Consider the following 26,881-nt stretch of genomic DNA (forward strand, 5'->3'; position numbering starts at 1 on the left):
AAAACCACAGCAGGCCAGTGTTCTAGGTAAATTTCTACTGTTTTGGTAAGGACCGTGACCAAAAGCAACCTGAGGAGGAATGAGTTTATTTGGCTTACACGTCTACTTCATAGTTCTGGTGGTTTGAATATGCTTGGCCCAGGGAGTGGCACTATTAGGAGATGTGGCCTTCTTGGAGGAAGTGTGTCATTGCTGGGGTGGGCTTTGAGAAACCCTCCGTCTAGTTGCCTGGAAATCAGTCTTCTCACAGCTGCCTTCTGAACAAAATGTAGACCCCTCAGCTCCTCCAGTGCCATGCCTTCCTGGACATTGTCATGCTCCTGCCTTGATGATAATGTACTGAACCTCTGAACCTGTAAGCCAGTCACAATTAAATGTTGTCATTTATAAGAGTTGCCTTGGTCATAGTGTCATATTGTCTCATCACAGCGATGAAAATCCTAAGACAATAGTCTCTTATTGAGGGAGTCAAGCAGGGCAGGAACCTGGAGGCAGGAACTGAAGCAGAGGCTGTGGAGGGTGCTGCTTACTGGCTTACTCCTCAGTTTTCTTATATGACCAAGTAACCACATGTACCAGGAATGGCACTGCTCTCAGTGGGCTGTGCCCTCTCACATCAGTCATTGATTAAGAAAATACCCTACGATCCAATCTGATGGAGGCATTTTTCCAGCTCCTTCTTCCCAGATGATCCTGAATTGTGCCAAACCTAAAAAAATAAAATCTAGCCAGATTAGCCTGGTTTTATGGAGCAGTCTTGGAGAATTTTCCTCACACAAACACTGCCCTTTAGCAGATGCTCTGGGAATACAGGCTAATAGTAGTAACTCCTGTGTACGAGCTCTCATTTTAAGCAACCCGTATTTATAGATGGAGAAACTGAGGTACACTGTAGATAATCCTAACTATTCTATAACACATTTTCTGAAATAAAACCCATGTGCTGGGTGTGTGGTAGTACACACCTTTGATCCCAGCATTTGGGATGGAGAGGCAGGCAGATTTGTGTGATTTCAAGGCCATCTAGGGTTACCAAGTGAGATGCTGTGTCAAAACAAACAAACTGGATCTCTCTCTCTCTCTCTCTCTCTCTCTCTCTCTCTCTCTCTCTCTCTCTCTCTCTCTGATAGAGTCTCACTATATAGCTTTAGTTTTCTTGTAACTCACTATGTAGACCAGGCTGGCCTTGAAATTAAAGTACGGGGATTAAAGCATGCCTAGCCTTGAGACTGATTCACCATGCTTTATTTTGAACTATATCAGACATATAGCATAAAAATTATACTTACTATGACTACTAAAGATGTTAATGAGAGACAAAAACTTTGGCTGGAATAATATAATGTATGGGTATAGCCAAATCCCTATTATGCAGTACAGTAATTTCAAATATATGCTATATTATGGCTATAATTTTTTCTACTCTGAAGGATAAGCTCCCCCCTCTTCATTTTTAAGACCCTCAATAGGGCACATATTCTTGGAAATTGATGGAACTAGTCCATGGTCTACCTTCCTGCTTCCAAGGTCCATTTACGATATTGTTCTTGAAAAGAGGGTGGACCAAATTTTAAACAGGTAAGAACAGACAGTATGAGTCTTAGGGTTTTACGGCTGTGGACAGACACCATGATTAAGGCGACTCTTATAAGGACAACATTTAATTGGGGCTGGCTTACAGGTTCAGAGATTCAGTCCATTATCATCAAGGAGGGAGCATGACAGCATCCAGGCAGGCATGGTACATGAGCTGAGTTCTACATCTTCATCTGAAGGCTGCTAGGAGAATACTGACTTCCAGGCAGCTAGGAAGAGGGTCTTAAAGCCCATGCCCACAGTGACACACCCACTCCAAGGCCACACCTCCAAATAGTGTCACTTCCTGGGCCAAACATATTCAAACCACTAAAGTGTTTAATCATTTGTTCTTAACTGAATGGCCAAGCAAATTGTATTTGTTTGTGTGCAGGAGTATATGGATGGAGGTGAGAGAGTATTAGGTCTCTAATTAGGGAGCTCTGTCACTTACCCTCTTACACCTGTGACAAGGGTCTCTTACTAAACCTGAAGTGTCTGGCAACCAGCAAGACAGATCTTCCCAGTTCTGTCTCTCACAGTGCTGGGATTACAAATGTACACATGATCAAGCCGAACTTTTTACTGGGGTGATAGGGATCTGAAACCAGGACCTCCCGCTTTCACAGCAAGGACTTTTGCCCACAGAGTCATTTCTCCTGTTCCAGCAGTGGGTTTCTCAATGACTGGAAGTGTTCGATGCCAGGTGTGTGTGTGTGTGTGTGTGTGTGTGTGTGTGTGTGTGTGTGTGTGTGTGTGTGTGTATGTGTGTGTGTGTGTGTGTGTCTTTCTTTTAAATCTGACCAGATCACAAAATGTTCATGTTACTTTTTGTCATTAGACTATGTAGACAAAGAGTTAAAAGAGAAAGGATGGACCACACTGTGATTACATGAGCAAAACCCAAAATTATTTCTTTGCCTCCTTTGATAAAAATGCTAACAATGCAATTCTGGCCACAGAAGCCTTAAGTCTTGTGTTTTCTAAATATAAATCAGGATGCTGGCGAACTTCTATTTTATGCGAGCTTCAATAAACTTAAAACCCCATACTTTAGTCAGGCTAGCATCTGTGGGGGGTCTTAATTTGTCACAGGTTGATTTGATTCCTTTCTGTTTGACCTGATGTAAACATACACCCGAGGCACTCACAACATTTTATGCTATTTTTTTTTATGGGTTAAAATACAGTGAGGGCCAGAGAGATGAGTAACTTGGCCTAGACAACTACTAACTGCAAGAATGAAGCTCTAGTTTAAGGACAAAAACGATCTAGGAATCCAACGGGTGCCAAGCTACACTGACTGTTTTTAGAAAGAGCTACTGGAAAATGCTTGCCTAAACTTTGGAGGAAAATGTGCAGTCAGCTTTCGCTTCAGGGCGGGGCTGGGGTGAAGTCTGGCAGCCTTTCCACGGCTGGGCTCTCCCTGTCCTACATACCCCCACCCTCCTCCCTTCGCTTTCTTCCCTTCTCTTCCCCTTCGCGCCACCAACGTGACTCCAAGCCAGAAGCCAGTTAGCAGCTGGAGTCCACACTACCGCAACATCAACCGGTTGACTAGCCCTGCGCCGGCCAGAAGTGGCGCCCAGCGTGACGTAACCCGCGCGCCTTCAATCTTGAGGCCAGAGGGCGGGGCCACAGGAGCTTGCTGGGCAGGGGCGGGGCCTGCCAGGCTCTCCGGGGGCCGGGCTCTGGGCTGACTACTCGGGTTTAGGGTAGGGATTGTCAACTGGGGGAGGAGCCCGGATGGACGAACTGACAACTGAGTGGTTGACTCAGTGATGGGGAGGATGTCACCTAGTTGGTGGACAAGCTGGGGGCCTAGAGTCTCCAGGATGGGGTCCAGGGTGCCTGGAGAGGTTCCTGTCTACCAGGCTGTGCGGCCAGGTTCGCTATCCAGGGAAAGAGCTTGCCTGGGATCTCGCAGCATTGCTTAGCTAATTGGTCGGGGGCGGGTCCAGGTTGTCGCTGGTCGGGAGGTGGAGCCTGTTTGACTGACGGACAGGGGGCGGGGCCTGCCTGTTGGCCAGCCGTGGGATGGGCTTGTTTGGCCAGCAATGGGCGTGGCCTGGCTGGCTGACCGACCGGGGGCGGGGCCTGGGCCGCGGCCGCAATCCGGGCCTCCAGGACTTTCGCTGCCAGCGCCGTCGGTCGGGTGGCCTGGGTCACTCCCCTCAGTGGGGCCGAGTGCTGGCCTGCCTGACAGCCGCGGCCCTAAGCCGAGGGGTAGCGCGGTGACTGAGATTGGGTCTGCTGTGCGGCAGGATGCTGGGGTCTGTGCGTGCGGTGTGAGGCGGCGGCGCTGGGCGGCGGGCCGGGCCGGGGCCGCTCATGGTGCCGCCACGACTCCATCGAGGGGCAGGAAGGCCAGGTAGGCGGTGGGCCGGCGACCGCGGCCATGGAGGACGGGTCAGAGTCCTCTCACCCCTCACAAGGCAAGAGGCTCGGTTTTCCTCACGTCTTTTCCTCACCAAGAGGCGATTTCCCTGTCCCAGCTGTTTTCTGTTGTCCTCTCATACTGCAGCCAGGGTGTAGTGACTGGGCGTGTGGGGAGCGAGGATGATCTTGGTCCTCACATGAGGGGAGTGGAACCTCGCACATCACTTCCTGTCAGCGAGCCGAATCCCCTGGAGATGGGGGGTAAGGACACTTTTGATGCACGCGCGCGTGTCTAGACTGCCAGGGCGGATGTCCTGAAGAGAGGATCTAGAGAGTTCTGTTTGTGAGACTTCGAGGATATGTTTATGGCTCTCTTTAGTGTGCCATATATGGAATGTTTTTTTTTTTTTTTTAACCCTCCTGGTACCCAGGACTTCTTTTAAGTATAATTTTTTCTTTTGGGAGAGCTGGGGTTGTCAGGTTGGGACAGGTCTTATGTATCTGAGACTGGTCTCAAAATCATATCTTCTGCCTTAAAGAAGCACCGGCACCCCTGTTTTATGCACTGGTTCCATTGACCTCAGGGCTATCTCCATTCGCTCTACCAACTGAACTACACCTCCAGCCTGGGTTTCTTTTTTTTTTTTTTTTTTTTTTTTTTGTTATTTTATGATCTGGTCTCATGTGACCCATGTTGGCCTTGACCTCACCCTGTATTCTGACTTTGATCTTCTGATTCTGCCGTTCCCCTACTTCCCAAGTGCTAGAATTTATAGATGTGTGCCTCTGTGCCCAGTTTGGGAAGTGGTTGGGATGGAACCCAAGAACTCATGCGTGCTAACTAGGCAAGCAAGCATTACACTACTGAGTTCCATGCCCAGAGTGTGGCTTCTGTTGAACACATTTTGATAGTCTTTGAAGGTGAAGAGTGGAAAAGATGCTGCTTTATACTTGAACTTTTCCTAAGCGTTATTTCCGTGGTGCTGTTTTAGGTGGGCTGAGCTCTTCACCTCCATTTAGACAGGTATCTGCTCGCTTTGCCCGCATTGCATTTGAGGATCTCAGAGAAGCCCTCGCCACAAGGTAAATCGTACACTTCATCCAAATGTCTCCTGTTTCCTTGCCCTGGCTTTCTAATTTTTATGTGGGTTCTTCTCAAAGAGACTCTAATGAGATCTGTGTTTTCTAAATTAACAGACTGCAAATGGTTTATGTGTTTATCATGAACCGTGTGAATTCCCAGAGCAGTGGCTTCAGTCAGCGCAGGCGAATGGCCCTGGGGATAGTGATTCTCCTGCTGGTTGATGTGATATGGGTGGCGTCCTCAGAACTCACCTCAGTATGTATTTCTCCACCAATGGTATTGCACTGTGGTAGAATTAACGCTCACCTGTAGTAACGTTGCTAATGACGTAGGATGACAAGTAGTGTCAAGCTGTAGTATTTCTCTGTTAGTGCCTCATGCGTCTAACACCAGTATTTTAAACATTGTTGAATTCTTTGTTTTTCTTTGGTACTGAATTAATGTCATTTCAAGTAAAAATTGACATGATGCTTTTGTTCTTTCCTGAAGTTACAAAAGCGCTCTCTCTCTCTCTCTCTCTCTCTCTCTCTCTCTCTCTCTCTCTCTCTCTCTCTTTGTGTGTGTGTGTGTGTGTGTGTGTGTGTGTCTGTATATATGCAGATGTGTGTACATGTTCCTGTAGAGGCCAGAAGGGGGCATCTGATCTGGGTCCTTGGAACTCAAACGCAATTGTGAGCCACCCGGCATGGGTACTGGGGACTGAACTCTGAAGGAACACTAAGCTCTGTGGACCATGGAGCCATTTCTACAGTCCTACCTGCAGCTTTCTCACATTTGTAGAGAACATATCACAGAATATATTTTCTAATTACACAAAGGTGGTTTTGTTTTTAGTCAATATTGAATTTATTTCTTCATAAATACTGTTTTTTATGAACATTGAGGGCCAGTAGAAAGTATAGTCTGGGCATTTAGCTTAGTAGATTCTTGCTAATTTGAAAAAGAAGCTATTTTTGGAAAAGTAAACACGAGCCATCAGATTTTTCATGTACAAGTCACCGTGATCCACATGCGTACGCTGGTGAAGCCACATCTGTGTGCTTGCTGAGTCACATGTTTATCAAAAGCACAGCATATGATTCGCTCCATTAAGCTTTTTGTTAATTGATCCCTCGTTTGTAGTAGTGTGATACTGTGAGTTTATAAGCTAATTTTACTTCTGATTTGTATACTTCTTTTTGGCTAATGATCTTTGTAAGAAGATAATTTGTTGTTTATACTTTTTATCACATTTACTTATTTATTTGCTTATTTACTTAGAGTGTATGTGTGCTCACACGTGCCAAGGATTTAGAACACAGAAGCTGTAAATTACAATTTAGCAATATATATCTAAAGGTTAGAAAAGTTACTGAAGTATGTTGCACACAGAATATGTATTTTAGGTTCTTTTTGTTTGTTCAGAGGACAACTTGTGGAAGTCTTTTTTCTCCTTCTACTATGTGGATCCAGGGCTCAAACTCATGTTGTTAGGGTTGGCAGCAAGGACCATTACCTACTGAGCCATCTGGCTATCACAACTACTTTTATTTTCAGAATTAATCACTTAGGGTTCACATATTGCAGTCATAAGGAAATATCTACGAGGAAACTTAATGTTTATAAAATGGCTTTAAATGTCAGAACAGGCTGTTTGATATCCTGGATCTCACGCTGCAGCTAAGTCAATAGTTGAGGTTTTATCTAGAGAGCAAGTAAGTTTTTGCCCTTCTGAGATTTGGCTCTGGAATACCACAGACACTTTTTTTTTTTTACTTGAAAACTTTTCTGTACTCTCCTTTTAGATTAATGTTCCATAATTTTGTTTCAGAGAAATCTCTTTAGTGTTATTGGGATCCTAAAACTAACTTTTAAATTTTGTAGCATTAAAAAATTGCTTCTCAAAAAAAAAAAAAAAAAGCTTTAGAACAAGGCTAGGCACACCTTTAGATCCCAGTGCTCAGGAGGCAGAGGCTGGCAGATCTCTCTGAGTTCCCACATAGTGAGCTTGGTCTATATTGTGAGCTCCTGCTTGCAGTGAGACTCTGTCACCCTGACTCCTGCCCTACTCCTGCCCAAAGGAAGGATTTAGAACTTGGAAGCAGTAGATTAAATTATAATTTAGCAATATATGTCTAAAAGTTAGAAAAGTTAATGAAGCATTATATTGTACACAGAATGCATATTTTAGGGTGCTTTCTGCATATTCAGTTTTTAGTATTTTAGGTTCTCCCTGTGTAACCCAGGCTGGTCTGGAGCTCACCATTTAGTCCAGGTTTCCTCTTAAGTGCTGAGACTATATGAGTATCCCACGTATAGAGCTGCAGTTCTCTTCTGTGGCTATACCTCAAAAGAGCTAGGAAAGAAATTAGTTTTTAAACATATAAGATGCTTTAGTGAAAAATGATTGCTTGTTATTTTAAAGCATATATAACAGGTTTAAATCTTCAGCCAGGAAAACATATCAGATTTCAGGACAAAGTATTTGCCCCATTAGCAGAAGGACCAGAGTTTGGATCCTTAGAACTTATGTAATTCCTGTAATTCCAGCACGCAGAGCCTCCTGTAATTCCAGCACGACACAGGAGACAGAGGCCAGGAATACCAGGGACAAACTGGCTAGCCAGTTTGAACTAGCTAGAATTGGCAAGCTATAGGTTCAGGGAAAGACCTTACCTCATAAGTAGGAATGGAGAAAGATACGGAATGTCAGCCTCAGACATCTGCACACACACCTGTACACACAAGTACCTATATACATATACACACCACAGACACTAGAGACACAAACACATGAAAAAGGAGAGACTAAAATGGTGTAATAAATCCCCATAGCTCATCACTTTAACAGTGGTCAGTCTTTCTAATCTCATCAACCGTGCTCATCCCATGCTTCCTGGTATAGTTTATGCAAACTCTCAGTATATAATGTCTTCCTACTTATCTCACTGAAAATCACATTGTTTTTATTTTAAAAGCATAATCACTGCTATTACCATATCTAACAAAAAGAATGATCATTCATTAAGATTACATGCTAATCAGTTCATAGTCATGTTCTTCCTGATGTATCAGGGTCACACACATACAGCCCAGTTAGGCTTAGAGCCGCATGACTTTTGTTGTACCTCTGAAGTGTTCACCACTCCCTGTTTGCTTTTCCTTTGTGTACTGGAGAAACTAGGTCATTCGTCCTGTGAGACACCTCACCTCTTTGGCCTTGCTCATTGCTTCCTTGTCCTGTCATTTCACTTGGTCTTTCACTTCATATAAAATGGAATTAGGGCTTGATTTAGGGCCAGTTTGGGGGCAAGAATATCTTGGTAGTATTGGGTACTTTATGATGTCAAGATAGGAGGCTACACAGCTATTTTTGGTGATGCCAGTTTGACATGGTTCAGTAGATAGAGGTGCTCACACTGTGCCCAATTTTTATCCTAGAGATTTAAGGAATAAAACAAGAGAACCAACTCCTACAAGCTGTTGGTTAACCAGCACCAACACACACACACACACACACACACACACACACACACACACTTAAAAAAGTAAAACTCATCAACTGACCAATACCCAGCCTAGTTTTCTCAGTGAGTTCTAGGACAGTGAGGCCATGGTTCACACAACAGATGTGTTGAAAGATGATACCTGACACTGGGGCTTGTCTTCTGGCCTCCATGTGCATGTGTATACATGTGTCTACCCACAAACACATGCACGCGCACACACACACACACACACACACACACACACACACACACACACAGAGGGAGAGAGAGACAGACACAGACACAGACACAGACACAGACACAGACACAGACACAGACACAGACACAGACACAGACACAGACACAGACACAGACACAGACACAGAGTGAACCTCTTGGGAAACTTCCATAACCCTACACCTGTTCTTTTCTCCCTTTGGTGCTTCCATGACCCCTGAAACTCCTGTGTGATAACCTAGCACGTTTCTTCATGTATGTGTCTCCTTGGGAGCTGGGAAGACTGCTTTAGCTTTCTTTAACCCCTAACCCAGATACTTTTGCGTAATAGTTTTCAGTAGACTGAGCCTCACCACCCCTGCCCCTCCCTTTTTTTAATGGTTGTTGCTGCTTCATTCAACAATATTACCTCTTATGTGCAAGGCACATACAGTATTCAGAGATGAACTGAAAGTGTTTTTCTCTTTGACCTTTTCTACTCATATGGATTTCTAAGAGTTAAAGATGACAAGATGGAGATGGGTAGATTTTAAACCTCTTAAGGTTGTTTGTGTAACATAACATTTCTCTCTACAGTATGTCTTCACGCAATACAACAAGCCATTCTTCAGCACCTTTGCGAAAACATCCATGTTTGTTCTCTACCTTTTGGGCTTCATTATTTGGAAGCCTTGGAGGCAACAGTGTACAAGAGGATTTAGAGGAAAGCCTGCTGCTTTTGTAAGTTTTCAACTTTGTTAAGTATTATTTTTTCAAACTTTAGTGGCATATCAGTTTCCTTAAAGTCAGAATTTTAAAGTGTCCATTCGAGTATGTGATGGTAGACTATAAAAAAGGCCAGGCAGAACCAACAGATTGGGAAAAGATCTTTACCAATCCTACAACAGATAGAGGCCTTATATCCAAAATATACAAAGAACTCAAGAAGTTAGACTGCAGGGAAACAAATAACCCTATTAAAAAATGGGGTTCAGAGCTAAACAAAGAATTCACAGCTGAGGAATGCCGAATGGCTGAGAAACACCTAAAGAAATGTTCAACATCTTTAGTCATAAGGGAATTGCAAATCAAAACAACCCTGAGATTTCACCTCACACCAGTGAGAATGGCTAAGATCAAAAACTCAGGTGACAGCAGATGCTGGCGAGGATGCAGAGAAAGAGGAACACTCCTCCATTGTTGGTGGGATTGCAGACTGGTAAAACCATTCTGGAAATCAGTCTGGAGGTTCCTCAGAAAATTGGACATTGAACTGCCTGAGGATCCAGCTATACCTCTCTTGGGCACATACCCAAAAGATACCCCAACATATAAAAAAGACACGTGCTCCACTATGTTCATTGCAGCCTTATTTATAATAGCCAGAAGCTGGAAATAACCCAGATGCCCTTCAACAGAGGAATGGATACAGAAAATGTGGTACATCTACACAATGGAATATTACTCAGCTATCAAAAACAACGGCTTTATGAAATTCGTAGGCAAATGGTTGGAACTGGAAAATACCATCCTGAGTGAGCTAACCCACTCACAGAAAGACATACATGGTATGCACTCATTGATAAGTGGCTATTAGCCCAAATGCTTGAATTACCCTAGATGCCTAGAACACATGAAACTCAAGACGGATGATCAAAATGTGAATGCTTCACTCCTTCTTTAAAAGGGGAACAAGAATACCCTTGGCAGGGAAGAGAGAGGCAAAGATTAAAACAGAGACTGAAGGAACACCCATTCAGAGCCTGCCCCACATGTGGCCCATACATATACAGCCACCCAATTAGACAAGATGGATGAAGCAAAGAAGTGCAGACCGACAGGAGCCGGATGTAGATCGCTCCTGAGAGACACAGACAGAATACAGCAAATACAGAGGCGAATGCCAGCAGCAAACCACTGAACTGAGAATAGGACCCCCGTTGAAGGAATCAGAGAAAGAACTGGAAGAGCTTGAAGGGGCTCGAGACCCCATATGTACAACAATGTCAAGCAACCAGAGCTTCCAGGGACTAAGCCACTACCTAAAGACTATACATGGACTGACCCTGGACTCTGACCTCATAGGTAGCAATGAATATCCTAGTAAGAGCACCAGTGGAAGGGGAAGCCCTGGGTCCTGCTAAGACTGAACCCCCAGTGAACTAGACTGTGGGAGGGAGGGCGGCAATGGGGGGAGGGTTGGGAGGGGAACACCCATAAGGAAGGGGAGGGGGGAGGGGGATGTTTGCCCGGAAACCGGGAAAGGGAATAACACTCAAAATGTATATAAGAAATACTCAAGTTAATAAAAAAAAAAAAAAAAAAAAAAAAAGGCCAGGCAGTGGTGGGGCACACTTTTAATTCTGAGTTTGAGGCCAGTCTGGTCTACATAGCAAGTCCCAGGACAGCCAAGGCTACACAGAGACACCTAGTCTTGGAAAAACCAAAAACCAAAACCAACATGCCCCTACCCCCAAAAACCAACCAACAAACAAAAGCTATTTGTGACTGAAATTGTATTTTATTTTTAAGATGCATTTTATTTGTGTGTGTCTGTGTGAGAGAAACAGAAACAAAGACAGAGAGAGAGAGAGAAGCAGAGAGAGAGAGACAGAGAGAGAGAGACAGAGAGACAGAGAGACAGAGAGACAGAGAGACAGAGAAGCAAGTTGTGCACACATTTGTGTGCAGGTGTACATGCACAGAAGTCAGAATCAGGTGTCCAATCTCACAGAGCTGGAGTTAACACGCATTTATGAGAAGCCTTACTTGTTAATCGGAACTCAGATCTGAAACTCCCATCCTCATGGTTTTGGAGAAAGCACTTTTAACCATTGACTCACTGCTTTAGCCCATGTCTATAAGTTTGACCTATTCTTCCGACTTGGCAGTGTAGTATCTTGTGAGGAATCAAAAGTATATGTCACTTTCTGTCCCTTTTGTTTTGATAACTTTGTGTGGTTAATGATTGTTGAAGTAGACTACATCAGCTTCTATGGTCAAGATGAAAAGAAGGCATGTGAACAGTACCTAATGTCTTTTGTCATTTGCACTTTGGATGAGTCATGAAATGAACTGTAAAGTGAACTATAAAATGAAGTAATTCAGTTTCATACATTAAGTAAAAATTTTTTATTCGGGATGTTGGATATTTGGTCAATCAAATGACATTCTTTCATGGATGCTTTTGTAAGGTGCTCATTCATAGTATTGATAAATATGGTAGTTTATGTAGCACCTTACCTCTATATAATAGATGCCTTCCATTTTTGAGAAGGAAGAATGTAAAACTGTAATTTCTATTTATTCTTTAAAAACAATTTCTCTTTTTCCACTTCTGTAGTAAGTATAAAATCAAATTTTAGCCATTTCCTTCCCTTCTTATTATTGCAAAATATATAAAATATCAAATTTATTATTTGGACCAATTGTTCCATATAGTTTAGTGGTACTAGGTGTATTTGCTTTTCTGTACACGGTCAATCTCTAGGGCTTTTTAAAAAAATCATTCCAAATAGAAACTTTGGGCTTATTAAATAATAATCTCTAATTTCTCTAACCTCTAAAATATCCTCTTAAATACAGTTTTATTAGAACACGAAAAAAAGAAAAGCATTCCTGGTCTTCCCTTCCTAGACACTAGTAGCTATGAGCTACTTTTCTGTTTGTTTCTGTGGGTTTAAACAGTAGTTTCTTGGTAGAATAGCAGGTTATGAAAATAAGCGTACTCACAGTATTAAGTAGCTCTACAGCATGGGCCAGCCCCTGAGCTCTGTTAGACACTTCTTTAGGTTAGCCGCAGTCTTGTGACACTCCCCATCTTTCTCTTCTGTCTGAAATATTCCAGTAGTGTAATGAAAGGACTTGCTTGAGCTTTAGCCTTATATGACTCACTGAGCTTTTAATCCCGGCCCTGCTACTTTGATGAAATAGCCAGCCTCAATTTCTTCATCAGGAAGGACAAGATGATAAGACCTATTTTGCATGGCTGCACCCTTGGCATTGGCTGCTGTTCCTGAGAACATAGCTAGATGCATGAGTTTATTCTGGACTTTAGTTTGTGTTCATTTGATCTCTGAGCAGTTGGGCATGATGACGAGCTTCCGTGAATGTGATGTCCTGTTCTCTGTATTCAGTTTGCAGATGCTGAAGGTTACTTTGCTGCTTGCACAACAGACTCAAGTATGAGTAGTTCTTTGGTAAGTGCTGCCTGTCTCATTCAGCCATAGCAGGAAGAGCTCAGACAGTTTTGATGCTACCCTGCTTATATAAGAGACACAGCTCTGTGTTGTGTGTTCTCTGAGAGAATCACTTTGACACTTCCTTTCCTTAGGGAGACTGAGGGGCTAGGGGTAAGCAGGTCAGCTGCCTCTTAGGAGAGAGGGAGTGGGGAAGCTAGTTACAGAAGGAAAAGGATAAAGCCCAGGTCAGGCCTGTGTTTCTACTGACTTCCAACTTAATGCTTGTTTTCAATGGATTATTACCATTCAGAAACAAGTGCTGGTGCTCAATGCTAAGAATAGGCACATTATTCTTTCACTTATTCTACACTGCTTGCTTGCTTGCTTTTAATACTTAAGTAGTTATTTTGTCTCTCTGCGTTTGTGCATATATGTGCCACAGAGTATGTGTGTGTGTGTGTGTGTGTGTGTGTGTGTGTGTGTGTGTGTGTGTGTGTAGGTGTGTGGAGGTCAGAGGACGACTTCTAGGAGACATTTATCTGTTTTCACCATCTGAATTCTGAGGATGAAACTTAGGTCTTTATTACTTGCTGAGACGTCTCACTGGCCCTTGTAGTATAAGTTTTAAAATATGGTTCTCATGTTATTGTTGTTTGTTTATCTGAGTTTTAAACTATGTGTGTGTCAAATGGGTTAGCAGATGCTGTGAAGACTATATGAGACTTGGAGAAAAAGCTGGGATCATAAGCATCAATGATATAATGTAAAGTCATTTGCCTTGACCAATGAGAAAGACATTTGGGCTGTTTTGTAAGAATTAATCGGTAGCAGATTCCCCTACCCCATCTTTTAATCATTTAAAGTTTTTAAAAATTGATTTGGGATTCAGGCAGAAGCTCAGTTGCTATAGTCCTTCCATACAAGTGTGAGCAACTGAGTTCAGTATTCAGGTGTGTTAACAGGAGTTTGTAATCCCAGAACTGTGGGGCAGGAACAGGAAGCTAGCTGGAGCTTAGCTTAGCAAACAGCCAGCCTAACAGTGAGCACCAGGTCCCAGTGAGACAGAGTTCAGAAAACCAGATGGACAGCTCCTGAGAACCAGCAACTCCCATTGATCTCTAGACTCCTCACCTGTACCCATACAGACGTGTACACCCATACCCCTTTCCATACCCCTGCCCCCTCACCTGTACCCATACAGACGTGTACACCCATACCCCTGCCCCTTTACCTGTACCCATACAGACGTGTACACCCATACCCCTTCCCATACCCCTGCCCCCTCACCTGTACCCATACAGAAGTGTACCCCCATACCCCTTCCCATACCCCCACCCCTCACCTGTAGCCATACAGACGTGTACACCCATACCCCTACCCCCTCACCATTTTTTCTTGTTACTGAGTTTTATGTATAGTAAAATAATTTGACAAATACAGATATACTGTATCTTTGAATATTTGTTCCTTAGTTGCCTTCCTCACTAGTCTGCATGATTCTGGGGGAAGAAACTTGGTTTACTCCTATTCATAGGACCTAGAACAGTGCCTGTTTAGGAAGTGTTCAGAGGGATTTTGTTGTGGTTTGTTTGTGGGGAGAGGCAAGGGTTCACACTGTTGCATGGGCTGGCTCCATGTTCCTCCCTCCTCAGCTGCCCAGGTAGCAGGGCATTCGTATGTGTACCTCTTCCAGCATAGAGTGCTGTGTGTATCTGAAGAATGAAAGGAGGCAGAACATTTTCTGTTGCCTAACAGAGGCTTGTTTTTTTATGATATAGAGGTATTAGTTCCCAGAATGTGCCAAAGATACCATTTTTCATTTCTAAACTTTAAATTTTATTTAGTATTGTTATTATTATTATTGGTGGTGGTGGTGGTGGTGGTAGCAGTAGTAGTAGTTGTTGAGGGAGTGTCAAGCCATGTGTGTATGTATATGGGGAGCTTAGAGGACAGTTTGGGGGAGTTGGTTCTTTCTTTTTACTGTGGATTTTAATGCCCAAAGCTTGTCAGGTGTTTAGGGTTTTACTGCTGTGAACAGACACCATGACCAAGGCAAGTCTTATAAAGGACAACATTTAATTGGGGCTCCTTACAGGTTCAGAAGTTCAGTCCATTATCATTAAGGCAAGAAGCATGGCAGTATCCAGGCAGGCATGGTGCTGGAGAAGGAATGGAAAGTTCTACATTTTGTTCAGAAGGCAAACAGGAGAAGACTGGCTTCTAGGAAGCTAGGAGGAAGGTCTTAAAGCCCACACCCACAATGACACACTTCCTCCAACAAGGCCACACCTCCAAATAGTGCCACTCCCTGGGCCAAGCATCTTCAAACCACCACATCAGTCTCATACAGAAAGCACTTTGGCCTGTTGAGACATCTCAGGGCTGACATTTCTGCTCTAAAGTGATTCTCTTGTGTCCCTGTGCCTGCATGGACTGGTTGAGGTCCCTTTCCCATCCCTGGGGAAAGTGGTGCTGAGTAGCTAGGTGTGCTGGCAACGGCCAGCTTGCGATAGGTCCTGGGTCTGTGTGCCTTGCACTTAATGTCTGCCCCGTTGATCGGCTTTGGCTTTTGCTGTTTATGCTTGTTTCTGTTTGCATTGCATTCCAGAGTGAACCTCTGTATGTTCCTGTCAAGTTTCATGATCTTCCAAGTGAGAAGCTTGAGAGCACAAACATTGGGACCGAAAAACGTGAGTCACGCTTAGGGTTCCATGCTTGAGAGCAAGGGGAAGTTTAGCTTTCTTTAAGCCACTGTGGGTTCACCAAGTTCACATGGAGTCTTGATTTGTGTGAGGGTTGACATGGCCTTCAGGCTTCTGACCCGTATTGTGAATCTGATACAGTATAATTTCTGTATCAATTCAACTGGAAATATTTTCCAAATTCCAGGAAGCTCCATGATTATTTCTTCTTCTTCTTCTTCTTCTTCTTCTTTTTCTTCTTCTTCTTCTTCTTCTTCTTCTTCTTCTTCTTCTTCTTCTTCTTCTTCTTCTTTTCTTCTTCTTCTTCTTCTTTTCTGCTTCTGCTTCTGCTTCTGCTGCTTCTTCTTCTTCTTCTTCTGCTTCTTCTTCTTCTTCTTCTGCTTCTTCTTCTGCTTCTTCTTCTGCTTCTTCTTCTGCTTCTTCTTCTGCTTCTTCTTCTGCTTCTTCTTCTGCTTCTTCTTCTGCTTCTTCTTCTTCTGCTTCTTCTTCTTCTTCTGCTTCTTCTTCTTCTTCTTCTGCTTCTTCTTCTGCTTCTTCTTCTGCTTCTTCTTCTTCTTCATCAATCTTATGAAAATATATTTATATGATTTAATATATATTTATATTTATATGAATATACATATATATAATTTTATGTACTAATTTTTCTTTGACACAGGATCTCATGTAGCCTAGTACAATTGTACTGTATGCCAAGGATGATCTTGCACTTTTGGTGGCCCATCTGTGCCTCCTGAATGCTGGGATTATAGGCATAATCCATGCTTGGTTTAATCAGTTCTGGGGAATGGAACCCAGGAGCCCGGCTAGTCAAGGAATCTATCAGTTACCAAAGGAGCCAAAATTCCAATCACACGCACATATGTGTGCTTTTTATTTCTTTTCTTTTCTTTTCTTTTTTTCTTTTTTTTTTCCCCGGAGCTGGGGACCGAACCCAGGCCTTGCGCTTGCTAGGCAAGCGCTGTACCACTGAACTAAATCCCCAACCCTTCTATTTATTTTCTTAAATGAGTAATATTCTCATAAACATGTCCTCAAAGACCCAAATGCAATACAAACATGAGAGTTTTGCTACTTCTGTGTGTTTTGGGGTTTTTTTGTTTCGCTTTTTGGGTTCTTTGAGACTGGGGATCTCTGTGTGACCCTGGCTGTTCTGGAACTTGCTGTATAGACCAGGCTGGCCTCAAACTCAGAGATTTACCTGCCTTTGCTTTCTGAGTGCTGGGATTAAAGGCCTGTGCCACCATCACCTGGCTCTCTGAGTTATTTCAGAATGTCAGCCTCATATAAGGCACAGTGTTCATCTGTTACTTCCTTTGCAAGGCATGAGACTGGAGAGAAGTGTTCTGAATGATTGCCTAGGAAAACAGTTCTCACAAATGAGCTAGCCATGAAGAATAATCAAAATAGTGTCTTACTGTAAATGCTAACATAATAGGCATAGTAAAATCCTGAGCCAAGGGATCAGATATATATACCATATACATATACAGGTAAACGATATATATATACACTATTATAAACTTTTGTTGGAATTTTAATAGTCTAAACTGTTTAAATTTTTAAAATTACTTTTAAATTTTTCATTTTATATACCTGTATAGAGATGGAGAGTCAAGTCTTTCTCTCCACCATGTGGGTCCTAGGGGATCAGACTCAGGTCCTCAGACTTGATGGTAGGGTTACCCATGGCTCTATCTTGCTCACCCTTTTTAAACTCCGAAACACTTCATACATTACATCACTTTTTCTAGCTCTTTTGACTGAGCAAAGCTGCCCCAGGTATTAATAACTAGTGTTTTTATTGTCTTGCTTTGATCACAAGTGAACGGAATAGTCTGTATCTATCGTGAATACTCTGTTTAATTTTTGTTGGATATGAGGGTATATTTAATGTTTTGTATTGTTTTCTCTTTTAGCTCCCAAGAAGTCCCGTGTAAGGTTTAGCAATATCATGGAGATTCGACAGCTCCCATCAAGCCATGCGTTAGAGGCCAAGCTGTCTCGAATGTCTTATCCCACTGTGAAAGACCAAGAATCCATACTGAAGACTGTAGGGAAATTGACTGCAACCCAAGTAGCAAAAATTAGCTTTTTTTTTTGCTTTGTGGTAAGTGTCTTTTAAAGATTTATTATCGTTGTACATGTGTGTGCTGTGTGGGTAGGAGAGTGAGGGGCTGCTACAGCATGCATGTGGAGGTCAGAGGACACCTTGAGGAAGTTACTGTGTCCTTCCACACTTGTGTGTGTTCTGGGATTGGACTCGGGTTGTCAGACTAGCATGACAGTACTTTCTCTGCCTGTTTTCTTTCTTCCTTATTTAAGATGGCACACATACCAGCAATGCAGCTTAAAATGTAAGGTTCTTGAAATGTAGAGTTCTCCGTTGTTTGTTCTTTTAACTGCTGTCTGCAACACTGGGGTGTTAGAATATCCAATTAGTGAATACTTATCATACCTCCAAGAATTATAAGTTAAAGTTGAGGAAGCGGTTGAGTCGGTGAAGTGCTTACCTTGTGAGCGCCGGAGCTGAGTTCATTGCTGGCCCCGTACACAGGTGGTGTGATGCTGCACACTTGTAATCCCAGTGTGAGGGACATGGATCCCCAGGCTCCGTGACCAGCTAGCCTGTTTCCTCAGCGAGTTCCAGGCCAGTGAGATAGCGTGTCTCAGTGAATTATGGGCAGCAAGCACCCAAGAAATGACAGCCACAGTTCACCTCTGGCTTCCACGTCCATATGTGTAAACAGAGGGCACCCCACATAATAAAGATATGAAACCAGCAGGTTCTAGAACACAACACCTGCATAAACACACCTACACCTACAAACAATTTGGTAACTTTTGAGTTTATCATTGCAGGGGTAGATACAGCTATGTGTGGCTTCTTAAGGTGAACGTGGACTCTGAATTCAGGTCCACATGACTGCATAGCAAGCACTCTCACTGACCCATCTTTCCAGGGGCCCTGTGTTTTACTGTAAGAGAGTTTCCCAAAATTTGAACTTAACTCAGATGAACCTAATGAAACATGAGAGGTACATGAATAAACAAATGTTAAAATGGAATTGATTGATATTCAGTCTCTCCTTTACGTTTATACACACACACACACACACACACACACACACACACACACACACACAGTGTGCATGTCCTTGTGCAGCACAGAAGAGAGAGTATCAGATTCCCTAGAGCTGGAATTCCAAGAGTCTCTGAGGCAAGCATTGGGGGTACTGAGAACCAAACTCAGGTCTCTGCCTGAGCAAGAAGTGCTTTTAATTGCTGAGTCTTTTTTCCAGTTCTGAATGCCTATTTTTTTTAACCATCTTTTGTTAGTTATATTTTGTTGGTAGTGCTGGGAATTAAACCCAGGATCTGTGCATGCTAGACAAGTTCTGGTTTTTTGTTTGTTTGTTTTGTTTGTTTGCTTTTTATTGCAATTTAATGTAAATTGTCTTTTGAGACAAGGTCCCACTAGTACGGGTGGAGACTAGTCAACCTGTGGAACTTGTAATCTTCTCAGTCCTGAGTGCTGGGGTCCCAGGTGTGTGCCGCTGTCTGACAGTGTCTTCAGAGAATTGGATAGCAAGATCTTAGCTCTGATTATTAATGTTTCTTCTTATATTGGTTGCTGAGATTTTGTTTTTCTCAAAGAACAGTTTTGAAACCACTTGTGGGGACTGGAGAGATGGCTCAGGGTTAAGTCCATCCTGCTCTTGCAGGGGACTACAGTTTAGTTCCCAGGCCTGCGTTTGGTGGCTCACAAACTCCTGATTCCAGTCTGAGGTTTCTGGTATCCTCGCCTCTTCTGGCACTGTATGCAAGGTCCCATACCCCAACACAGATACACACTATACACACGATTCCTTTCTTTAATCTTAAAAGCAAAACAGTGGGCTGGAGAGATGGCTCTGAGGTCGAGAGCCCTGGCTGCTCTTCCAGAGGATCTGAGTTCAATTCCCAGCAACTACACATAGCCCACAAACATCTGTAATGAGATCTGCTGCCCTCTTCTGGCCTGCAGGCATACATGCAGGCAGAATACTGTATACATAATAAATAAATTAATCTTAAAAAGTCAAACAAATCTCATATAGTAACAGTGCTTAGGAGGGTCAGGGAAGGGATTGTAAATTAGACTGACAGATATAAATATGTTTCATGAGGTTTCACTCTTTTTTTTCTCTTTTCTTTGTCTTTTGGTTTAGTGGTTTTTGGCAAATTTGTCATACCAAGAAGCACTTTCAGATACACAGGTTGCCATAGTGAATATTTTGTCTTCAACTTCTGGTAAGAAGTGTGTCTTCAGAATCTGCTTTATGAATTGACGTATGCATTTCTAGTGATATGTGTATGTGTGTCGACACAATTTTGTTTTCTAAGTTTTTTGTTCTGTTGAACATTAGCTATTATAACTAATTTTTTCAGGTGTGGGGGGGTTGGTTCTGAGACTCTTCCTGTTTAGCTCTGGCTATTTTATTGTGTAGACCAGGATGGCTTTGAACTTGTGGCAATTCTCCTGCCTGTGCCTATGTTCCAAGCAGGGTTGCAGGCACATATAGCCATGGTTACAGTTTACTGCCTGACTTTACACTATTGGTGATCCCTCAAGAACATAGTTCTGGGTTTGGCTATTCTTTCTGTTCAGTACTGTGGATCAGTACCGGGCCTGTGTAGGCTTAGCATGTTTGCTACTTACCCTCCCGTGAATACATGGCCCTCTATGGTTTTTATCCTGAAATGCATGAACATTTTCTAGTTTGTGCATGCTGAGCATGTGTCCTCTCTTGCCCCCCAGTGGGTTTTGTTAGTTTGTTTGTTTTTGTTTTTTATGACAGGGTTTCTCTGTGTAGCCCTTACTATTCTGGAATTCACTCAGTAGACCAAGCTGGCCTTGAACTCAGAGATCTGCCTGCTTCTGCCTTCCAAGTGCTGGTATTGAAGGCATGTACCACCACACCTGGCCTTCTGTGTTTTTTGTTTTTTTTTTTTTGTTTGTTTTTTTTTTAGATTTATTCATTTATTATATATAAGTACACTGTAGCTGTCTTCAGATACACCAGAAGTGGGCATCGGATCTCTTTACAGATGGTTGTGAGCCACCATGTGGTTGCTGGGAATTGAACTCAGGACCTCTGGAAGAGTAGTCGGGTGCTCTTAACCACTGAGCCATCTCTCCAGCCCCCCCTGTGGTTTTTATTCTCCAGTGTATGACGGGTTTCTCGCCTAGCTTCCCCTGATGGTAGTCTTACCCTGCATTTTTCCTTTTCAGAGATCTTTTTCTAGATCCTTTTTTTAAAATGCTACTGCTTATTTCATATCTAAAACTTGCACTGTAGTAGAGGTTTTATTTTTAACATTGACTCACCTTCCAAATCTGGAAGATAAAAAGTATTTTTGAAGCTGTGGAAATAACCTTAGACCATGGGCACGACTGTGATGAGGTCATAGAGTTACTCCACAGGCTGAGCTTCATACTTACTAGTTTAAAAATAAGCAGGCCTGTCCTTATCTGTACTGCTAGAGTAAATGTGCCTTAGTTTAGAAGCTGTTCTTAATCCAACCTTCAAACATTTCCACTTAAGTAAATGCAGGATCATTTGTTTAAAATAGAAAAAACTATTAGCTTAAAAGTTAAGTAGGTCTACATAGCTTGGCATGATGGTCTCAGCACTTGGGAGACAGAGGCAGGCAGATCTACATGAGTTTGAGGTAAGTCTGATCTGCAGAATGGGTTCCAGGACAGCCAGGACCTCATAGAGGAAACCCTGTCTCAAAGTTACCGTATGTTATCAAAACAAAACAAAACATGATGTATGTGATTTACTCATGTCACCCTTGGTATTAGTGATGAAGAATGTGGGTAGCAAGTAATCTTACCAGCTTCTCTGTCCTTCTTTTCCTCCTTGTAGGACTTTTTACTTTAATCCTTGCAGCTGTATTTCCGAGTAACAGCGGAGACAGGTTTACCCTCTCTAAACTATTAGCTGTAATTTTAAGGTAAGAGTATAACATATGCTAGTTTACTCTGCTTAAGAAATATGGTATTAGGACTGGAAAGATGGCTTAGAAGTTAAGAGAGCTTACTAGGACAATTATGAAGACTGGGGTCCAGATTTAAGCACCCATGCATCAAACTGGCTATTTTACAAAGCCTATAATGCCTTCTCTGACAGATCCAACACCCTCTTCTGGCCTCTTCTGGCCTCTCATTGCCCAAAAGCAAGCCTGCACACAGATACCTATGTAGACACAAATATAGATAAGGTCTTTAAAGTATGATGTTGAAATAATTTAATTTATGTTATAATGAATAAGCAAAGAAAGATGAGACCAAAAGAGGCTTTCTGTGGACATGATGCTGTTTAGCCCTGTGTCCCTTTAGGGTAAGTGGAGGGCAAGGTCACGGGACAGCTATGGTGCCCCTTCACTGGTTCTCACTGACTGAAAAACTACCAGATATTGGACTCACTCTCACATTTAGCAGTGAATGTAATCATTAGTTGTCTGTTTCCTTTCCTGACACAAATCCCCCTTTTATGTTGTTTTCTCTTTGTTCTTTTCTTCTAGAAACCAAATTGAGTCTTTCCCAGTTCTTTAGCCTGTAGTGATCTTTCACTTTCTGTTTAATTCATTTGGCAATTTTATCTCAGGGCACAGCAGCCACATTGTTAATAACTACATTTCAGTCTTTCATATGTGACTGTGAGCTGCTTTCTCCCTTCTTCTCTGCTGGGCTGTACATTTTTAAAGGCTGAAACTTGGCTTCATAGTGTGTGTGTGTTGCCAAAAGCTGAGCAGAGGGCTTTTCCCATAGACAGCACTCAGAGGAGATGCTTTAGTTTGACAAAGCTGCTATTTTTTGGAAAATGAGACAGCCAAGGAGGTAACAGACACACTTAATGATGAAACTGTTTCTTAGTAGCTCAGACTGAGTCAGCCTTCTGCTGCTTCCCCTATGGCCTGCTGCAGTTAGGAAGACTGTAGCTTTCTGCTTGTTGTAAAGCATTGTTGGAGCAATGTCTATGAAGTATCTGGGGACTTGAACTTGGCAAGTGTAGAAGACTGATCACTCTTACCGTATTCTGTATTACAGCTTGTGCACACATGGGAAAGCTGACCAAGGTTGGTTCAGTGATAGCCTGATTGACCCAGTTAATGTGCATTTAGTCTTCATGACTACCAGGGATATATTCTTTTGTTTGCATGACTAGTATTTTAACCAAACCTATTTTCGTATTTGGAAATATATACATTCATACTGAGGAAGTAAATTAGGTTTAAATTTTACCTGAAATATATGCTAAGTTTTTAGTTAGTACAATGTGATACAAGTTTTCTTAGTACCATGTGATAAAGAATAGAATGGATATAAAATGCTGAATTTGCAAGTGCCTTACAGAATATTACTTCTTGTTAAAGTAGGTTAAGAATGGAGACTAGGAAACTCAGCTGCCTGCCAGTTCTTACAAATAAAGTTTTATTAAAACCCAGTCATTTTCATTCATTTGCTTATCTGTGGCTGCCATGGGGCAGTAGAGATGTGAGAGAAACCCCACGCCCCACAAGTCAAAAGTAACTACTTTCTGTTCTTTAAAAAATGAAGTCTGAGCTGTAGTTAAGACAACTGAAACATTTTTGTGTGTAGTTTTACTCTTAAGAATACTCTAACAAGCACTGTTTAATACTTTGTTTTGAATTGACCTTAAACAATGAGATTGAGTCTTTGTTCCCGCATACAGAACCTGATAGAGCTACAACCTTGAAAGACATTTGACAAGCTCAGAAATGTCGCTGTCTGTGATCCAGTCCCACTTCTATTCCTAGTTTTGAGATCTTGTACACTTCTTTAAAACCCCTTTGCCTGTTTTCTCCTCTGCGAACTGGAGATCACAGTAGAATTTGTCTCATGGGATTGTTATGCAGAGGGATGAGGTCAAACTTCTAAACTGTTTCAAAGAACAACTTGTGCTCAGTATATTTAGGCACCTCCATGGCACCAGCCTCTGGATGGATAAGTGCTTTCTGTTATATTGTGGGAACTGGTAAACAACAGCTGACTCTATTCCAAACAGTGGTCATAGCAGGAAATCTGATGCACCACTGAGAGTAGGAGGATTCACCGTAAGGAGTGCTCTGCTTAACTTCCAATCACATTATTCCATACAGGACAGAAATATTCTTTTTATCTACTGCTCCTCAAATGCGTTAGAGTCCTTTGGGTATTGGGCGAGAGAGTTAGACTGCCTTTTAAATTTGTAGCATTTTCGTTTGTTTGAAAAAGTGTATACACAACTGATGAGCTCTGCAGAATTCAAAAGGCTGTGCAGGCTCTTTAAGACCAGAATCGCTCATCTTGTTCACTTTAGATTCTCAACAAATAACAGTTAGACGAATCAATGTTCTCTGGCCACTCAGCAGCTTTCAGTTGTCTTCAGTTGCCCATTAAAACCATGTGGTTAACAGGACTGACCAGGTGTGTAAGACAGCCTTTCTGTTTAGGTCTCACTGCAGGAAGAGTGCCATTTCTAGCTTTATACCGATTTGGCTTATTTCTCACTCTGAAAGAAGGCTTGGGAAAGGGATGACCAGGAATCCCTTCTCCCTAACTAAAAGACAGGGATGTGTAAGCATGATGGACTCTGGGGCCAGGCTGCTTGTGTTCCAGCCTGTTACGTGGTCTTGGTCAAGACATGTAACCTCTTCCGGGCCTCGGTTTTCCCATGGCTGTTAGTAAGAATTCTTCCTGTAAGTCACTGGTGTGCATCTGTGAGCATTAGCTGTCAGTCAGCTGCACTGTGCTGTGCTGGTGAGCTCATGAACACTCATCAATGAAATCAGTACATTCTCAGACAGTTTTACCCAAAGCTAAGAGGAGTTCCTGGTCTTTAATCCAGATGACTAGTTTCTTAGGCCCTTGCTATTTTGCTCGTCAGTAATGAGTGTTGCTCTCACAGCATTGGAGGCGTGGTGCTGGTGAACCTGTCTGGATCTGAAAAGTCTGCTGGAAGAGACACGATAGGTAAGACCCTAACTGCTCTGCTAGGGCATTTAGGCAAGCTTTGTGCTTACTGTAGTGCATGCAGACCTATGCACACACAGTGAGCACTAACAGGCAGTTAGTTTTATTACACTTATTTGCATGTGTGTGTGTGTGCATACGTGTGTGTGGGTGTGCATGTTGCACATCTCATGTGTGGAGGTCAGGGACAACCTATAAGAATCAAGTCTGTCCTGTCACTGTGGGTCCCAGGGACTAAATTCAGTTTCCAGGCTTGGAAGCAAGCGCCTCTTTACTGGCTGAGCCACTTTGCTGACCCAGTATCGGGGTCTTTTAAAAAGTCATTTTTTAAATTTAACTTTTCCTTTGTAAGTGATAAAAAAGGCTGTTAATAGAATTCTATATGACCTTCATCCAAATTCTCCAGACGTGAACTTATATAACCACAGAGCAATTACAAAAATCAAGAATTAGCATTACCTACTAATTTTCTCAGCCACTTTTGTATCATTCACGAGCAGTTACTATTATAGTGGACATTTAATTTTGATAGTATGAGCTATAGACCCATCCTTAATGTAGCCATCTTTCTCACAGTGTTTTTTTTTTTTTTTTTTTACTGGCCTGGAATCGTTTATTACTTTTTATTTGGTTATCTTGGTCCCCTAATGTCCTTTCAGCAGTAGCCCTAATGCAGTCTCATTTGTCTTCTATGAATTTGACAACTATGGAGGGTACAGCTCATTTATCTTGTACGGTGTTTCTCCATTTGAGTTGGATTTTGTCTAGAATTATTCCTCGTTAAATTGATGCTGTCCAAATTGGTATTAATATCATGACAGTAATATTTCCTGATGTGATTGGTGTTGCTACATTTTCTGCAAGGACCCATGACATTGCTTTAACCTATTGCTAGGGATGAAGGTACTACAGTAGTGTCTGCAGGGTATTCCAGGGCCAGGTGACTAGAAGTAACAAGCATCTTGTGGGGAGACACTTGGAGGCTAGAGAAATATCCTGTTGTCATTCTTTTTCTTTTAGAGAGTTGTAAGTATTATTTATTATTTAATGACAAGTTTAATCATTTGCAAGCACACTGTACTGAGAATATAGCTTTGCACAAAATGCGTGTGGAATAGAAAGGAAGTCTCTGTATCTTCAAAGTACAGTAAGAAATTAGACTATAGATGATTTATTCCCTAATCTAGGATGGTCTTCTCTTTTTAAAAATTTTATTTATTTATTTTATATTATTATTATTTTTTTTTTTACTTAATCACTTCACATCCTGCTGACTGCCTGCCTTTCAGTCACCCCCTGCTACAATCCTTTCTCCATTCTCCCTTTCTCCTCTGAGAATGTGGGGCACCCCCTAGTTATTGCCCCAACTCTGGCACATCAAGTGTCTCATCCTCTTCCATTGAGCCCAGACAAGGCAGCCCAGCTAGAAAAACATATTGCACATACAGGCAACAGCTTTTGGTATAGCCTCTCTTTCGTTGTCTGGGGCCCACATGAAGGTCAATGTTTACATCTGCTACGTATGTGTAAGGAACCCTAGGTCCAGTCCATGTATGTTCTTATTGGTGTTTCAGTCTCTGAGAGTCTCCAAGGGTCCAGGTTAGTTGATTCTGTTAGTCTTCTTTGGAGTTCCTATATCCTGGGCCATAATCCTTCCTCCTATTCTTCCACAAGAGTCCCAAGTTCTGTCCACTGTTTTGACTGTGAGTGTATCTCTCTGAGTCAGCTGCTAGGTGGAGCGTCACAGAGGACAATATCCTGTCTGCAAGCATAACAGAGTGTCATTAATAGTGTTAGGGATTGGTGCTTGCCCATGGGATGGGTCTCAAGTTGGGCCGGTTAGTTATTGGTTGGCCATTTCCTCAGTCTCTGCTCCCTTTCCTGTGCCTGCATTTCTTACTTTTACCCACTAGTTTTACCCACTAGTTTACCCATCTTGTTCCTTTCTTTAGCAGTCACTATTTATAAAAAACATTTAATTTAGATCCACTGGCTACATTTAGCAAAAACAAAGGTAACTAGAGCCCAAATCAGTTAACTTCTCTAGATATTTGAAGTTCATAGAATAGAGCAGTGGTTTTCAGACTCTTTGTGGTTACTGCCTGGTCACCTGTGCTTTGACCTACGTCTCCTCTTTCTGACCCAGAGCTACTCTGTGTATATAAAACACAATATACATTTGTTTTTTGAGTGCAGAATTTTAACAGGCTTTAAAAGTTCTGATAATAATAAAAATAGACTAATATTGTTCT

At 42.3% G+C, this 26,881-nt stretch overlaps 1 protein-coding gene across 4 annotated transcripts in view; it reads left to right on the forward strand.

Moving 5' to 3' along the window:
* Window positions 1-3,302: 3,302 nt before the first annotated feature.
* The window catches only part of Slc35f5 (solute carrier family 35, member F5), a 36,359-nt gene continuing 12,780 nt past the window's right edge, over window positions 3,303-26,881 (forward strand). Inside the window, exons 1-10 of one of the 4 annotated variants that reach the window (XM_087580109.1) lie at window positions 3,303-3,462; window positions 4,947-5,037; window positions 5,152-5,293; window positions 9,319-9,462; window positions 12,858-12,920; window positions 15,511-15,592; window positions 17,524-17,714; window positions 19,816-19,897; window positions 21,520-21,607; window positions 24,565-24,629. In XM_087580109.1, the coding sequence (XP_087436235.1) occupies window positions 3,357-3,462; window positions 4,947-5,037; window positions 5,152-5,293; window positions 9,319-9,462; window positions 12,858-12,920; window positions 15,511-15,592; window positions 17,524-17,714; window positions 19,816-19,897; window positions 21,520-21,607; window positions 24,565-24,629 (1,054 nt within the window). In that variant the 5' untranslated portion in view covers window positions 3,303-3,356. 4 annotated transcript variants of the gene reach the window in all.

The sequence above is a fragment of the Rattus norvegicus genome, chromosome 13 (assembly GCF_021556685.1).
Source record: "Rattus norvegicus strain SHRSP/BbbUtx chromosome 13, alternate assembly SHRSP_T2T, whole genome shotgun sequence".
Taxonomy (NCBI): Eukaryota; Metazoa; Chordata; class Mammalia; order Rodentia; family Muridae; genus Rattus; species Rattus norvegicus.